The 18,578-nt window shown below is 35.5% G+C and overlaps 1 protein-coding gene across 1 annotated transcript in view; it reads left to right on the top strand.

Moving 5' to 3' along the window:
* Positions 1 to 18,578, top strand: part of igsf9a (immunoglobulin superfamily, member 9a) — a 181,162-nt gene that overhangs the window by 108,818 nt on the left and 53,766 nt on the right. Inside the window, exons 8-9 of the mRNA XM_030150820.1 lie at positions 8,566 to 8,711; positions 15,892 to 16,034. Of these exons, the coding sequence (XP_030006680.1) occupies positions 8,566 to 8,711; positions 15,892 to 16,034 (289 nt within the window). The remainder of the gene's footprint in view (positions 1 to 8,565; positions 8,712 to 15,891; positions 16,035 to 18,578) is intronic.

The following is an 18,578-nucleotide window of genomic DNA, read 5'->3' as shown; positions in this document are numbered from 1 at the left end:
AAAACACAAAACACCAAGGTTACTGGCTTGGGGCTTGACATTTTGTGCTGGGGATTTAAAGTTAGTGTGCACTTTCTGGATTTTAACTTAAATATTTATCAAGTCAGTGTTGTGCTTGTTGAGCCACGGCACCAAATACTTAGTACTATAAGGGTTTTAGTACTGAGTCGGCATATTATTGAAACATTCAGTCACGTCTGCTAAGCAAAGTTCAGTCATTAAACTTTGCATTTTGCATTTCATTCAATTTTTTTATTGTTGTTTTTGAGTCAGTGGTTGAGTTGAAGGTAAACAGATAGCAACTATTTTGATGTTAGTAGCTGATAAATAAAACATTGCACCAAAGGGTCCGATCAAACGAAAGTGAACATCAATATGAAAAAGTACATTTGCACACATCATTTATCAAGTGGGCTCATTTTTCAGCGAAAGATCTCTATTTTATGGACCTGTTATCCTTTTTATAATACCACATACATAATACAGGAGAAGTTCCAAACCTTCTGCTAGTCTGCATTAAATTAACAAAAACACATACAAAAGACTGTCTATTACTTTGAGAAATCAAAATCCTGAATGCTGAAGTTTGTGAATTCATACATTGGTCACATTTAAAAAAGACTATCTGTGTACTGTTACCGAGAAAGGACTCTTTATTTGTAATTTACCTATATCAGTATGGACCACCACAAGTTGTAAATAACACTGTGTTAGTATTAAATACATTAAATAAAGCTGCTTGTTTTAAAAAATAAGTCAACATTTTGGGGGATGCATACAATGGTAAAGAGTCGTCCTCGTGTTACTATGGCAGCCTGTCCATGTGTTACCACATTCTCATGTCAATAAAATAGAGACTTTTCAATATTTTACTCCAAAATGTATTTTCAGCATAGCTGAACATAATATCTAAAAGGTTTTGTCCTACTTGATATCAATTTCTGTTGAGAACCACATGTTTTGAATCTTTGCGTAAAGCTTAGAAAATTGATGTCCATTTCAAGTCCATGTGTTACCAACAGTGTTGGGCAAATTACTTTTAAAAAGTAATTAATTATAGTTACTAGTTACTTTCCCAAAAAAGTAATTGAATTGGTAACAGAATTACTCCTTCATAAATGTAATTAGTTACCTGGGAAAGTAATTATTATTATTACTTTTTTGAAAAACCTTCAGATATGTAAAAGGAAACTGATTTTAGAGCGTGTTTCATGGGCCAGTTGCATAGAGTAGAACAGCAGACAGGTACTTCATACCAGGACTTTGGTGAGGCTGGGGTCCACCAGGGCCCGGCTTTTTCACCACATGAATGCATATCGGCATTTATAGGAAGAAGATGCTCCTCCAGTTAATCCCACATCTCCACTTTTTTCAGTCACTCCTCCCTGATACAGCAGTAAATGTCTTCAGTCCAGTCAGTCGGACTCACTGATAACTCCACCCCTAAATTAGCTGCACACGTAGCTGCGTTCAAGTGAATGGGCGGTGCTGTGGACAAATCAAACTCGGAGATGTCATTAGCTGTTCAGGTGAAGGTGACGTGGACAACTCAGACTCATGGGTACACAGGTGAAGCATGAAGGCAGTGTGGGCAATTTGAATAGAAGAACGGTTCGTAAACGAACGGCTCGCAACAAATCGGTTCTTATTGTTCACTGAAAAGAGCCGTTCTAAAGACTCGACTCATCCGCGAACGTCACACCTCTCATACATGGCTGAACGAACCAGGACAGATAACAGCTGTTAGATATCAGTGCAAAGCAACGCACCACATTTCACTGCCGGTAACGGTAACGGTGTTGTAACGTTTCAAATAGTAATTCATTCGATTACCCATTACTGGAAACAATAACGGCATTAGTAATGCCATTATTTTTAACGCCGTTATTCCCAACACTGGTTACCGAGCAGTAATTTGACATTTTTCACCTAAAAATTTTATCTCCCCAAATTCTTTTATACATAGCGTAAAAGTGCTTATAAATACCTACGCAAATATGTATAATCAGGGGCACCACTACCAGTTGTGGGCCCCATCAAAGCATAAATGTTGTGGACCCTTCATAAATTCAGTATCTTCTCAAGCTATCAAACCGGGGGGGGGTATGTACGTGGGTGTGTGGTCTGTACATAACGTCACGTACACTAGCATGAAATGAAACTGAAACTTGACATAATTTCAACGTCCGACTCTCGACTTCTATGCCTCTGTTATACAGCAGACCTTACACGAAATTTTCACAACTTCTAACCTGTATCCACTGGACCCCCTCCACAGCTCTATAGGCCCCCTACAAATGCAGGGCCCTATGAATTTGTCATGTTTACACCCCCTTATCGGCGCCCCAGTGTATACTACATGCATATAAGTTACTCTGCTTACATGACAGAGACTGTTGAACACCAAATGTGTCCACGTGTTACCACTTGATTGGACCCATAAGAATCTGCAGAATGTTGATAATCTGTAATAGATGATAAAGTCTACTTTTGTGAGCTGAACTCTTTTGTCATGAAACAATTACAGCACCGCAAACATAAAATATGTATTTAATGGTCTGACTTCACAAAAAAAAAACTCTTTAAAATACTGATCTGTTGTATAAATATTTAATTAATTGAAAACTGGTCCATATAGATTAATTCTCTGGTCAGAAATGTCAGAAAAAAATGAATGGCTGAGGCAAAAAAATTTTGTTCTGTTTGCATTGTTTTACCACTTACTAATATGGTGTTTGTCTGTTTAAAAATAGAACCACTTTCTTGACAAACAGACAAAATAGAAGGAAATATTGGTGTAATTCAAACAGGATTTTTAAAAATGTTTATCTATTTTCCTTTTTTTTTTTCTTTTTGTTTTTTTACAAACTACAACCAGAACATGCCGGATTCAGCCTCTGTATACATACAGGAACCAAATCTATATTAGAAGAGGTCGCGGTGGCTGTGGTGGAATAAGAAACAACCCAAACCTGTCATTATGTCCTGTTTCAGACTCAAAAGTAAACGTTTATATATTTATCATAACGTTACTTATTGTAGCTCTAATCATGATCTTTTCCTAGCCCTAACCAAGCTGTTTTAGTACTTTAAAAATGACCAAACCTTAACTGTGTCAGTGTCAAAACCTAAATCCATGTCATTTGTCCTGTTGCCTTTAGGGGCACCGTTCAATTGTCCAAGGAGAGAAACTCGACCTGTGCTGGGTTATGTCATTGTGGAAGTCATTGGCCTATTCTGTAACCACTTCCTCCTACAATGCAAAAGGAAAGACGATGGGTAATCCAATAACCGAGTGGTTAGTTCACTTACAGCATGACCTAATGCCCTGATCAGAGTCCCTGGTTTTATTCTCCCCTTCTCTGCTTCACCAAATGGACGGTTCTCTTCACTGTTTAATGAAGGCAATAAGAAGCTAGTTTAGATTAGATTAGATTAGACTTTATTGATATGAAATTTGACTGCTTCTGTAATACTAGCTGGTTACAATATTATATCCTTAATTAGCTCATTTGACAGACTGTTTATGTAAACTTATTCTACCTCAACTGTAAAAGACAAATCCTAAACACACAGAATCTGTAATGCATAAATGCATAACCCCTTTTTAAAATATTTTTGTGAATTTGCCTCAGTATACCACTGTTTTTGTAATAAGGTGCTGCTCAACTCTGTGACTGTACATAATGTTAGCCTCATGACATAATTGCCTAACTCATATTTTTGACCAAATTCTGATATCTGCGTAAGTCTCCTAACACTGCTGCTTCATTTTGCATCATATGAACTGAAAAAAAAAGTGACTAAATGAGCAATTATACTATGAGGCTATTGATTTGTTACCAGGGTATCTATGGTTCCTCATGTTCATAGATGAGTTCCAAAGCCCTGTTTGTGGAACGGTGTTATTCATTTCATGACATTCAACTGATTTTTGGATCATTTTTTGTTTTGTTTGGATTGTTTACAGGAGGAACTGATTAACAGTAGCATCAATAAAATAGTCTACATACCTAAGACTGGAAAATTAGTTTAATTATGACAATTAAATCTAATGTCATTGATTGGCATTATAGCTATTGTATGTGCGTTTTCCAAATGACAATTTACACTTAATTTTGTATCTCCTTGATGGTAACAACACAAAAAACATTATAATATACAGTCACGGAAAAAAAATATTAGACCATCAAAAGCAAATCAAAAACAATGTTATGCAATCAAGTGCTAACTCCTGTGTGTATCATGTGACTAAAACAGACAGAAAAGAAAACATGGAATGCCTAAAAGCACTGTTTTTGTCAATACAGTGCCATAGCTATTGATGTAAGAACTGAGGTGATTTTGGTCATTATCAAGAAAACATGGAAAATGGCTAGGTATCAGCTCTGAAATTAAACTCTTATGAGCTATTTTTTATTGTTGTCATATTTGTCCAAACAAATGTACCTTTAGTTGTACTAGCCATTAAAATGAACAAGAAATTGAAGAAAATTTCAAATACTTTTTTCCGTGACTGTGTATATAATTGTAAATAAATTTAGGTAGTAAGAGGATACAAGCAAAGAGTGAATTTCACCCTCTACAATGGTGTTGTTTTAAAAGACAAAAAAAAAAAAAAAAATTGGCCTGAAACTGTGAGGAACAGAATGAGCTTTCCTGTAGGAGAGGTTTGACAATAGTGGTGTTCACTGCCAGAAAAAAAGATCTTGGGTGGGGGGGGGGAGTTCATGATTGCCAGAATATCATCCACCAGACAACCAACTGAACAGTCTCTTACAAAAAAAAAACAAAAAAAAACAAAACATGGCTAGGATATGGTCAGTCGAGCAGGTGGAAGGCTTTATTTGCATTAGTTTTTCACCAGAGCATTCCTCTGTCGTATGTATTAGTATTCATGCAGCCATTCTCAGGTTCATACTCAGCCTGTAACTTGATGAGGACAACGTTTTTGAGAGGCTTTTCAGAGTTGGTCTGTACTTCGGAGTAAAGCGCAAGAGGATTATGTTGATTATCTGATACCAATTTTAACAAATCAGTTCTTTTGTAAATTACTTTGTTAAAAATACCAAGGTACTCTTTGAGAATGTCAAAATCTGGCATGAGTTTTTCTCTGTTCACACTCATTTATTCATGCAGTATTATTTAACATATATATATTTTAAATTGCATCGAATAACCTAATAATCTTTGCTGTGGTGTTTTGGTTTTGGTGTATAGCTTTAAAACTTAATTATCACTTCACCTTTCATTTGGATTTTTAATAAATCTGAACTTACAGTAGATTCAGATTCATTTATTTGTCTAATGCAGGTTAACAAACACTGTCAACAATGCAATGAAACATTATAGATAAGAAGAACCAATCAGCTCACTGCTCACAACATTAGAAAAATAGTAAATCCAAAATATAAGGAAAAGTCTAAAAATATAGGAAAAATATGAACATTAAGATAAATTTGACCATATACATGTGCAAGATCAAGAGTGTGTGCATGAGTAAAGAAGTGTTTGTATTAAAATTATTGTCACCTTCCTAAAATAATTGCCCAAATAATTTTTTTTCTCATTACACCACAGTTACTCATGGAGTTCCTCAAGGCATGGTTCTCGGACCAGTACTGTTCACCTTATACATGCTTTCTGTTGGAAAGTTAAAAGGAAGAACTCCATCAATTTTCCTTGTTATGATGATGATACCCAATTATTTTTTTTCAGAATTTTCAGGAAACGCAAAAAACTCAACCACAAACCGAGTATTTACTTCACTATTTTTGCCACAAACACTGACTCTCTTGGCTTGTAAAATGATCTGTTACACTGACAGACATCATATGTGTAAATGGTGACACAATTCAAAGGGGAACCAAAAATTACTTATCTTTTGCCATGGACCTCAACTCTCTCTGGAAAGTACTGGTGTAGGCTGTTTTCATGAGGGTTGTAATGGAGCTAATACCGAAAAATGACCAGCATGAGTATATGTAAATGTAATTTGTACTTGTTATTTGTGTGTATACACTGGAAGCAGAGAGAAATGGTTGGTCCTTTTTTTTTTAAGTTTCCCGATACATTTGTCAACTAAATTTTACACTTTGTTTATGACTTATCTATGACCCAAAATGAAATTTTCAACTGTGAAATATTTGTGTTTACCAGGGGATTTGCAGGCTGTTTACATGTAAAAACTATGGAAACTGTTGTTTGACTCTGAAAATCAACAATTGTAATTTTGTCATTTCTATTCAGGCGTTAGTTTTGTCTGTTTGTGAGGACCTGGAGGTATTGTCACAGGGAAAAAAAATGTCCCACTTCCGTTACAAGTATTTTTCCTAAGATAACTGCAAGTAAATACAGAAAAGCATCTAAGTGGTCTTAGAAAGTGACAGACGCAGTGTATCACACAAAATGATCAGTCAGGTTTTGGGATTTAGGGTAATGATCAGATAATTCACTTCAACAGCAGCCAGAATATGATGTAGCTATGATGCTAACAATTACACAATGCAATGCAATAATTCATTTTGAGTCATTTTGTCTGCCATGATGAACAACAATGTTCACTGTGGAAGATTTGTACATGCTTCTGTGCTTATGTGAAGTTTTCTAATACTAGCTAGCATCATTGCTAAGTAAGTGACTTCTCCTCATTGCCCACATCCATGATAACAACTACAATACACTGTTTTCCATGTCAGCAACCTGGACACAACAGTGTACAACTATTATTTTAGAAGCATAGTTGACCAGTTAAAAATGATCACATCCCAGCACAACACAGATACTAACGTCAGTTTCATCCGAGCACATACAGATCTTCTATATTGAACCTCAAGTTGGACCAGTCTACAGTGAGGATTATGGTTTTGTTTTCACACAGCGAGACAGAATGGTGTTGAGGAGTCTGTCTTTTTATTCTCTGTGAGTCATGTTTTCACTCTTTCCATTTTGATCCATCTCCATCTGCTTAAAAAGCTGATTCATTAGTTGTGTCATTCAGATTTTTAAACTGCTGGATGCTAAATTGGGTTATTGCTATTTATTTTGTCCAAGCTGATGCTTTTGTATGAGTATGGAGACTAAACCATGTAGCAGATTAGTTGTACAAGTAAAAGTGTGAGCTATTGTTTGGGGAAGGTTTGTTGAACACTGTCTTCAATGAAAAGCAAATAACACCTGAACAAAACTCACTGGAGGTCACTAGATTATACAGTGTGTTAATCTGCACCTTCGTTAAGTCTTTGAACATTAAAAACTCTTATAATTACTATCTAAGTATTCATCAGCAATTTAGACAAAACAAAAATAGTTCTGCTGCAAACAAAGTAGTCATTCACAGCTCATTTACTGGTATATCTGACTGCTTTTGTGTTCTAAATTATTATACATTTAGTACAATAAGACAAAAAGTGAAAAAAGTACAAAATAAGCATCAGTAAACGCTTATTCAAGGAAAGAAGTATGTCATTCATTTGATCACTGAACACATTTCATACACAGTATATTTGTCATTGAAATCTACCCAGAAAGTCAATATGGCCTCTTTCAGACACAACCATGTTGAACATCTACCCTGACAAATGGCTCCGTATTAAAGCGTTTTAAAGCCATCTTTTCATGCCTGAGCTCATCTGAACAGTGTTCCTCATTGGGTAATTTTTGCTCTGTGAGGAAAGGGAATGCTGAGTTGTTTTGCAGTTCAGTCATCACAAAAGCATATATCGTCCAACAAAACCACCAAGAATGAATAGAACGGTCAGAGTTGATTGATCCACAGTGAAATACAGTGAGTAAAAGCAAAAACACTCCACGTTAACAGCTCCTGCGGTGTTTACTTGTGAGCAGAAGAGTGAATTAAATTAACAGAGAAACATTACAGAGCTTGTTCAACTGGAAATTAAACCGTGTGCGACGTTTTTGGCCATAGATGAGCTCATTTATTTGCATATTGAGCGGGGGAAATCCGATCCAAAGTGCTGACGTCTGAACATCAACACTTTAACGCCAGCTATGAACGGATTCAGTTAAAGTTGGACACTTGTGGTTGGAGATCTCAGGATGGATGTTAATGAACAGAGCGTGCTGTGCTATGCTTCTCTACAAAAGAGGTCTTAAAAGCTGGATGATTGAGTGAGAAAATTACTAGAGTGGATATTTTAATGTAAAGAGATGGAAGCAGCGTGACAAGGTGAAATTTTCAGGTCAGTTACAGTGCATGAATCATCCGACCTTGGTGGTAATTAACCTGAATGTGGAGCTGTTATTGGGCACATATGCATATATAACCTGTTGATGGGGTGTTGAATTCCTGCTTATGAAGCCTACACTCTCTGGTTTCACTGTAAATGTAAGCATGTATAAAATGAGTGGGCCCTCTTCTACCCACTTGAAATGAAATACAATGAAATTTCCTTAACCTCCATCTGCACAGTGGTGAAGAACTCCTCCTACACTGTTCGCTCCAGGAGCTCGACTGAATTGACGCAGATGAATTGTTTCTTTCTGCGAGTCTACGATCCTATTGGTTTGTTACACGTTGAAGAATCCCCGTGTGTTTTCCTCCAGGTCTCTCAAGTCACGCATCAAGATCATGGTAGATGGAACTCTACTCATCTCCAGTCTCATCCCAGAGGATTCTGGGAGGTACACCTGCATACCAACCAACGGCCTCCTGACCCCACCCACAGCATCTGCCAACCTCACAGTGATGCGTACGTATCTGCGGGGAAGTTTGTGTTTTATGGAGTCTCTTTGTGAGTTGTATCATCTGTAATTCTTTTAGCAATGACAACCAGGTCCACTTCCATGCATGATATTATTTAACCCTTAAAGACCCAGAATTGCTTTTGTGTCGACTTCCAAATGAATTTTTCTCTAAGTTTAACATTTCTTAAGTGATTTATCACCATTTACTCTATCCTGAGCATTTTGCTTTATTCAGTATAAATAATGTATTTTCCTGTAGACTGATGTCACATGACATCATGGGTCACGTGATTTATGTTTATGCGGCCATATTGGAAGGCAACACACAAGCTAGAAAGAGCAGTCCCAGGCTCGTTAGACAGATAACTGTACTTAATAACTGTAGTCATGGTTAACTTTTGTGCAGTCATAGGCTGTTCAAACAGAGTGGGACATGGTGAAAAGAAGTCTTTCTACAGGATCCCCTCTGTTTGAACCAACCAGGGAGAAAAATATAAGGAACTCAGTGCCCACAAACAGAGTACTGAGTATGGTAGTAGACCTACAGTCACCTGTCAGCTGGATAGTATGTATAACCATTAAAAGTGGTGAACAACAGGGATGCAGAGGTACAGGTTATCCACGGTTTGGTACATATTGCGGTTCCTTGGTCACGGTTCGTGCGCGAGGGCCAGAATGGGTTCCCGAACTGTGCGTTGTGCCCCAGGGCCCAAACGGGGCTGGGTGCAGGGCACGGCTCCAGCGTCCAGTGTTCTGACTCGACAGGACAGCTGGTCTCTGCATCCAGGCCGTGCTGTGAACTGTGAACCACAGCCAGTTACTCAGCATAGTGTTGCCTTTCACCAGGGTTCAGAGTTTGATAATAGTCCACCATATATAAATGATAAACTGTCACTAATAACCCTTTTAAAATATCTTATCACTGATAAAGCAGCTGCTAAACACACAGTCTGTCACTCTGTTACCCCCACTCTTGCCTTCCAACATGGCGGCGTATCTGTTTACTTCTGGTATTGATGACATACTGTAGGTGGCATCGGTTTATATTTAATTCCCTGATAATGTAGGTTTTCTGAAAAGTTCAGAGTAAATTCAAAGGTGATTATATCAAAACAGAGAAAACTGAAGAAAAAGTGACTTTCACAGCAAAATGTATCATTAACTGAACATAAAAACAAGCGTCTCAAACGACTGTCATTTATCAAACTGGATTTTATTGGTGAATCAGTACTGCAGAACTGCACTTTACCCTCAATTATTTACATGTGTGGAGAGGATTTGTGGTTTAACAGTTATTAAACATTTTAGATCTGTAGATGCTTTGGGTTACTGGCAGTTATTTAGGCCTTTATGAGTTAAGTTTCAATTAAAATTATAATATTTGCCAAAGTACAAAACCAAAATTACCATACAGATTGTTGTATTAATTCAGATTTTTTCTACATGATCAGATAATTGGTTTTACAACTTATGTGTAATGTACACCAGCAGTACATTTTAGATTGTTTTCCAAAAGAAATCATATATCTGTATGGAGACAGGCTTTTAGACATTATGCTAAAAAATATATTCATCATTCAAATTCATCATTCAAGTTATGTTTTAGCAGTTAACTGTAATATATGTATGTCACTCAAAATAATCCAATTGGACACAGTATTTGTTTAATGTTATAATAATACATGCATGAAAGAGTTAATAAGCTCTACATCTTTATTTTCAGCCATACAGGAGTGTAGTGGTTAATACTGACATCTTTGAAATGAATCATCAACAGTAAAATTTTTTGTCCAGCGCCAACCTCTTTTGGTGCCCATAGGCCGCATTTGGCCCACGCTCCCTTTTGTTTTGTCTCCTCATGACATTTAACAAGCTCATACTTATTCTCCTTATACTTTGAAAGTGCTGTAAAATCCTAAAAATACAGTACAGCAACTCAGCAGCACCCACACCAGAATTAGGACGTCAGATTTTGTTTACTTCCTGATTTGGTCATTCTTCCTCGATTTTATAGCAGGTTGTGTAGTTAAATGGTGTATATTTGTATTGGTGTTTAGGGGAGGTTTTCCTACCTCACTTTATTTTGTCTAGACTTTCTGACTTCCTGTTTAATATTAACAAAAATTTGCAGCTGTGAAAGCAAACATCTGGACTTTGATCCAACTGAACCATATTCTTAGAAAAACAAAAACAAACAGGAGATGGAAAATGTTAAAAGTGAGGTGAATGTAGATGGTGACGGTGTGATATATTGATTTGAAAACAATATACAGGTCTGTGCAGAAGTCTTATTCCACCTTTATATTTGTTATTTTTCAGTGTATGAATGATCATACATATTTATATCTCATTCTTTTGTCTTCAGATACAACAAGAAAATACAGAAAATATGTGCACAGTCTTAAAAAACACACAAAAAAATGAACTGAATGTGTAAGGGTTAAAGTCACTATTTAGTTTGACCTCTGACCCCATGACAAGAAGCAGCACAAACAGTGAAAAACATCTGACATTTGTTGAACGAAACCTGGTATAAAACATCAGAAAATGAAAGGCATGAATCTCATATTGTCTGAACAAAAGGGTTAAAGACTTGTTAAATGCAATGAATCAAACTAAATACCATCACTTTGATTTATAGAAGCTGTTTTCATCCTGAAACTTTAGTTTTTCCTGCTGTACATACTTCACTTATACCCACATCAGCTTTTAATACAGAGACTAAGAAATACAAGTGTGGACAAACCTTATATTGGCCTGGGACTTTTGCACAGAATTGTTTATAAACACCAAAAACACAAACCCTAAAAATACCCTAGGTTGTTAAAAACACCTTCATCCTCATAATTTTAATATCTATTCAGTATCAGTGCTGATATTGTCATTTTATGTGGTCAGGAGTTTTTTTTTTTTTTCTCTGAAACAGAAACTCTATTAAATTGAATGGACCTTACAAAATCATAAAGTTCTGCTCCAAAATACTTTTTTTTTTTTTTTTATATTAATATTATGAATGTTTTAAGTTTCATCCTCGGAGCTAAATTTCATCATTAGTGTGTATATCCCAACATTCGCTGTTATTTATTTTTCACTGGATTTGGTTGAAGACATCCTAGGAACCCTAAAGACAATTTGCACCATGTAATTATGCAAATAGTTGTTGCTGAATCAAATGAATAAACATCTGAGTAAAGAATGTTTTACTTTCAAAAATTGTCTGTTAGTTTTCTTATCTTGCAACCACCTTTTAACATAAAAGTTGTATGAAAATGTGGGTTTTTCAGCTCTGAAGTTACATTTACTAAGATCTGTGACAGTCAGATAACTTATATACATATGATAGAAGTTAACATTGTACATTAATATCAACATTAATTAGCTGTTAATGTGTTTAGCAGTAATTATTCACTAATGTGATATTAATACTTTGTTAGTAATAAGAGTTATGTATATTTTCTAATGGGGCTCATGTTATCAATGGCGTTAAATTGTATCTTATTTAATCATTTATACACACTAATAATGTATTAAAGTATATACAGTATGTGTTGGTTTACATGATGTAACAGATGAATCAGACACTGAAAATGTTAAAAATAAGGCTGTTAAAATTAACGCGTTAACACAGATCATCATAATGATTAATTTGATTTAAAATTTTTAACACAATTAACCCATCTGCAGCGCAGAATGACTCTGAACTTCTCTGGCAACGCATTTCCGGCAGTTTGTCCAAGTACAGTTACCATCGCACATGAATAAACGGGCAGCTGATCAGGTAGTGACAGGCAGCAGAACCAACCCATAAAGATGGAAGACACTAAACAACACATTGGCCCTCTGGATGGAAATATGAGGACAAAAAAAACTCGACCAACATGAAGTATTATGCACACTCTGCAGGAAGGAATCTTTTTTACTGAAGCACTTCCAGCTTCAAATATCACGTTAACATGAAGCATAAGTTAGTTGAGGATTCTGCTACCACTTCGCATAACGCGTTGCCCAGCTTGCAACAAACACATTAAGCGTGTATATATTCGCTTCTTTCTTGAGTCTGTTTGCTCATGCAAAATGAAATGTGATTAATATACGTAGATTGAAAGTGAATGATATTTAATCATGATTGATTGAAATAAATCAGCAGCAACCACGTGATTAATCTGATTAAAAATTCTAATAGTTTGACAACACTTATTTAAGACTTCGATAAGTAATAAAGTTGCTTTTCATTTTTCTTGTGAAACTGAAAATACATAAGAAAACACCCATAAGATGTAAAAGAAATTGTCAAATGTGAATTATGTGCTACAGCTGTGGCCAAAAATTTTGCCAGTGACACAAATTGACTTTTTGTATGAATATGATTTATTTGGCAATAAAAGTGTTTGGAACTTCTAAATACTATTAATTGTTTTTCAGTGTGCGACAGAAACATTAAAAACAAATCTAAAAAAATAATGAAGCAGCCAAATTTATGTTACAGTTGAAAAGTTTGGCTATGAGTACACACATTCTGCAAATACATAAGAAAATGAGAAAATATTAATTAATATTTGGCAGGTAAGATAAGTTAAGATAAGACGAGATAAGATAAGATTTTATTGATGAAGACGGGCACAAAAAAATATACAAGAGTGAAAACATGAAATAAATATAAATAAAAATAAAGAGAAAAAAAATCTGTTATTTATATGAATATTTATGTAAATTTAGAATTAAATATTTACAGGTGGCATGTACACACAGCAGCTGACTGTAATACACAAAGCAACCACAAGGTGGTACTTACACAGAATATCATTAGGCCCTTTTACACAGCACTTCTGTTCCAGGAATATTTCACTTTTATTCCGAAACGACATCTGTGTAAATGAATCATGGAATCATTTGGTCCCACCTTTATCACAGCTTTGTAACACCTCTATAGGTAGTAACAGAGCCATGATAAAGGTGGAATCATGAATCCGGAACACTATGTAAAAGGAACACCTCTTGTTCCGCAAGGTGAACCAAGGTGTGACGTTTTGGTGATTTATTGCATGTGCGACCCCCGCACTGGGGATTTAAAAATGAGCATGGGCCTTGTTAAAAAAAAACCCCAAACATATCAACGTAACTAGAAAGATACAGATTTCCTTTTCTTATTTGTCAGACAGATGGAAAATAAGTTAATTCTTTTACATTGACATATTTCGGCAAGGTAAAAGAATTAACTCTTTTTCCATCTGTCTGACAAAAAAGAAAAGGAAATCTGTATAAGTTCTAGGAGACAGTATGAACCTCTCTCTCTCTTCTCTCTCTCTCTCTCTCTCTCTCGCCGGATATAAATAGAGGTGACACTCACTTCAAAATACAACAAACCAGCTATGGATCAACCATGGTGAAATTAGATGATTATCATTATTAAATGTCCTGCAAATTATTTTCATCCATGAATCTTCTTTTACCTTTTCACTTCCTGGCCCGCTACCTGCCCGCATTTCGTGTAATTCTGCCCGTGACTGTACCCATGACCCGGTGCAGGACTCTAACACACAAACAATACTGTGACACACTATTACAAGGAAATGCATATGGTAGATGACTGTGGCGTTTTTATACTGCCATTTTGTTTTACATCCCAGATGCAGAACAGGAATTTATTTATTTAAAAAAAAAACCTTTGAGCCCTATGTGTGCACATGTCTGTTTTATACAACTGTATACAAGTAGTCAAGGAATAAGAAAGGGCTCTATTGTTCAGTGTAGAAAGTGTTATTTTATTCAGTACAGTCATATAATTTGTTCCTACTGTAAAATTCAGTTTTTGCTGACAAGCAAAATAAAAATATCATTTTGGGAGAAAAAAACTGTTCTCTTCACACACAAAACACGTACCGAAACTGAATCGAAATGGTGGCCCAAGAACCAAGGTACAGACCGAACCGTGGGATACTTGTACTGTTGCACATGTATTAGTGAATTGCTAATGCTTTTCAATTCTATTCATGTACAACAGGGGTTTCAAACTCATTTCCTTTCAGGGGCCACATTCAGTCCAATTTGATCTCCAGTGGGCCGGACCAGTAAAATAATAGCAGAATAACCTATAAATAATGACAACTCCAAATTTTTGTCTTCGTTTTAGTGCAAAAAAACCCCCCATTAAATTATGAAAATACTTACTTTTATAACCTATCCAAACAAAAAAGATGTGAATAACCTGAAAAAAAGACATTTCTTAAGAAAAAATAAGTGCAATTTTAACAATATTATGCCTCAATTTATCATTTCTACATGTTCATTATGGATCGGATCTACAAAGACACTAAACACTAAAATTGTGCTTAATTTTCTTCAGACATTTCAGGTTGTTCATGTTTGTTCAGGTTATTCATGTTTTATCCTGTAAATGTTAATATTTTCATAATGTAATGTTATTTTTTGTACTAAAACCAAGACAAAAATTTGAAGTTGTCATTATTTATAGACATAGTGTAATATTATTTTTTTCACATCAAACCGAGAAGAAAATATGGAGTCATTCTTTTTTGTATGTTATTATTTTACTGTAGATCATATTGGTCTGTATGTGGAACCTGAACTAAAATGAGTTCCACAGCCCTGACTGTGGAATTTTTTGCACTTCTCAAATTCATCCCACAGGCCACATTGGAACCTTTGGTGGGTCGCAATTGGCCCCCGGGCCGCATGTTTGAGACCCCTGATGTACAAGTTTTTTGACTGTTGCGGATCTTGATCTTTGAGCTGAAAAACCTGCATTCTGATCTATTTTTGCCCCCAAGAATGAATGTTCATATTTCCTTGAAACATATCTAGTAAAGTGTTAAAATTCATTATAATTATATAACAAATATTAAGATGTCAAAATGAAAGCTTATTCTTGTTGAAAAAGAAATTATGTCTTTTGAGAAATTGAATTTCAGGGACTTTACTTTTTACATAATGTTGCAGATTGTCCTTTTCATTTTTTGGATAAATTCAACCCAATCCAGTGAAAAATAAGGATGAAGTTTTGCTCAGAGGAGAAAACTTCAAATGTAGTAGATTCAGGATTTGGCATGATATGAACTGCAGCAAGTTTTCAAGAAATTTTTACTGTTGATGGTGCATTGTTTACTGCAAACAAACACCTAGTACACAGTCATTACTTACTAATACCTGTGTTTATCTTCCTCTTAGATCCAGCCAAGGCTCTTGAAATGCCTGAGGAAACATACCTTCCCACCGGTAAAGACGGCATTCTCACCTGTCCAACAGCGGCTCAGCCTCCTCTGCTCCGAGTGGACTGGGTGAAGGACGGAGAACCCCTGGACCTGTCATTGGTAGGACTGCATGATATTGGAAAAACCTCTTCAACTATAGGTGTCACAATATCAGTAATGTTGGGAGTTTCACTAAAGGACTTGAAGGTCTTGATTTTCTTGAATAATTGGGGTAATTTTCAGTGGCGGCTGTAGCTCACAAAGAGTGTTGGGAGTAACATGTTACAAAAGTAATGCATTACAAAAATGGATTCCTTTTTGCTGTAATGCAGTAGTGTAATGCATTACTAATCAATTTTCAGTAATATTTCACTCCGTACAATTTCAATAGTGCTTGCGTTACAACACACTTTTCGCCCATAATTTATTTGCTCAAATGAAAAATAAAAACCCAAAAACACAGCAAGACTGCGAGACCTTAAGGAATCAAAAATGTAGCAGGAAAGTTCTGTTTCCTGTTGGTGTTCAGCCAATGGGTGAAGACGGCAGAAGACTGAGTACATTCACCACATGGATGTATGCTCATTACTAACCCTAACCCTGCTGTCAAGAAGCTAGTTAGCATGATCCCTGTGATCAGCAATGACAAGGTACGCTAATGTAAACGTATTATAAATAATAAATGCTTAAAACAGTGTGTTTTAGTAAAAAAGAAAAAAACAGACTTGAAGTTTTTAGCATATTTATTATCAGAAACAACTGTAAATGTTTGATTGCAGGAATAAACTTTCAACTATTTTATATCTGGTCAAACATGCCTTTTGGTCTTGAACATTCAGTATCCATATTATGGCTTCATATTTTTTGTTATTTCCAGGCGTATTTTTTTAGCCTGTGTGGAAGTCTCTGAAACTGTTCCTTTGCCACATAGCTACCATAAAGTGTTACATAGTGTCGAAAAGCTCAGGATCTCAGCTGTCTGATGCCATTGGAATTTTGTGAATAGCACACTGGAAAAAAAATCTAAATTTTACCAAGTGTATTTTTCTCATTTCTAGTCAAAATATCCCATCACACTTAAAATAAGACATAATCACCTAAAGAGTTACTTTTGATTGAGATACAAGAGCTTATTTTTAGACAATAGGTCTTGAAAATCTTATTTCAAGAAATCTTGCCAAGATAATTTTCACTTGTTCCATTGGCAGATTTTTTTGCTTAATTCAAGCAAAAAAATCTGGACTAACTGTACATATCGAAATAAAATTCTCACTATGTGCAGTAATCTCAACCTGGCTTTTCTGCCTCTGTCCATAATAATATACATTATATAGCCTAAATGTCGTCTAAAATTAATGTTTATTTGCAACATCTTCCAGCAAACTATTACATGTTCAAAAACAAATTCATTTTAGCAAAAAAAAAAAAAAAGGTCTCTGTTTTGAATGTCTGGGGTCGTCAGAAATTTGTGATGTTAAAATGGGGTGATGACAGGTTGGGACCCACTGGTCTAAACTCTCTGCTTCAGTATACTCTCTCCTTCATATCGTTTGGTGAATGTATTGATTCATGACCTTGCAAACATCATGCAGCTGAATCTGCTCATTTTCCTTTAGAAACGATGTTTGACTCTCCTTTATTATCACAGAAAAGGTTTTCCAATAATCAGCCCTTTCAAATTACTTATCAGATAGAGGACCAATATTATTCTTTCTATTACAGACTTAAACAAAGTGGAAGACATGTTTTTTTTTTCTAGGCATTTAAAAGGGACCACGTCTGCTTCCACTGACTGAAATATCTTAGTCACAGTTGGAAACTTATTTAGTAGCATATTTTTAAAAGGCCATTGGTGACGTGTTTGGTCATTAAAGCTTTTTACAGAATTTCTTAGGATTTTCCAGCTTGGTTTCTTTTTTAAACCTTTATAGGGCATTCATTGAAATACTTGCATTCTGATCTATTTTTTTCCCTCAAGAATGAATGTTCAAATATCCTCGAAACGTATCTAGTAAGGTGTTAAAATTCATTACAGTTATATAACAAATGTTGAGATGTCAAAATGAAAGATTATTCTTGTTGAAAAAGAAATGATGTCTTCGATCGTTACTGTTTTGCACTACTGATGCTACTGTAAATAGATTGACATGTACACTTTGTATTCTATTATGGTCTGTATGTCTTGTGCATCAGGTGAATTGACAGTAAAAAATCTTTTAATAAGTAGAGTTACTATTAAAGTTAAGTACTTCTCCCGGAAGTTAACTAACATACTGACAAAAGCGGAAAACCAAAAGCCTTTCATTTAATTTCTTCTTTATCGAAATAGAATTAAAAAAAAAAAAAAAAAAAGTCCACCCACCATCTCTTTTTCCATCATTTCCCCACTGAGTCAGACCCCATCGTACACTTTCAAAGCTTTCTGAACGACTGACATGTCAGCGATGAAATGCACTACAGGGAATGTGATAGATTCCTGTTGTGCAGGACGCAGTCATTGGAGTCAGGCTGTTATTCTGCCAATTATTCCACTTCCGCTATAGATGTCACAAGCTGGTATACATCCAGTTATACTTTCTTACAGCTTCATTCTGGGGAGGATAATGGCAGTTTAGACTTCATTAAACTGAGTGAAGACCGTGTTCTTTTGCATAATCAAAGACA

Source organism: Sphaeramia orbicularis, chromosome 12 (assembly GCF_902148855.1).
Source record: "Sphaeramia orbicularis chromosome 12, fSphaOr1.1, whole genome shotgun sequence".
NCBI lineage: Eukaryota > Metazoa > Chordata > Actinopteri > Kurtiformes > Apogonidae > Sphaeramia > Sphaeramia orbicularis.
Note: the sequence above shows the minus strand (reverse complement) of the source record. Positions and strands in the feature narration are given on the sequence as shown.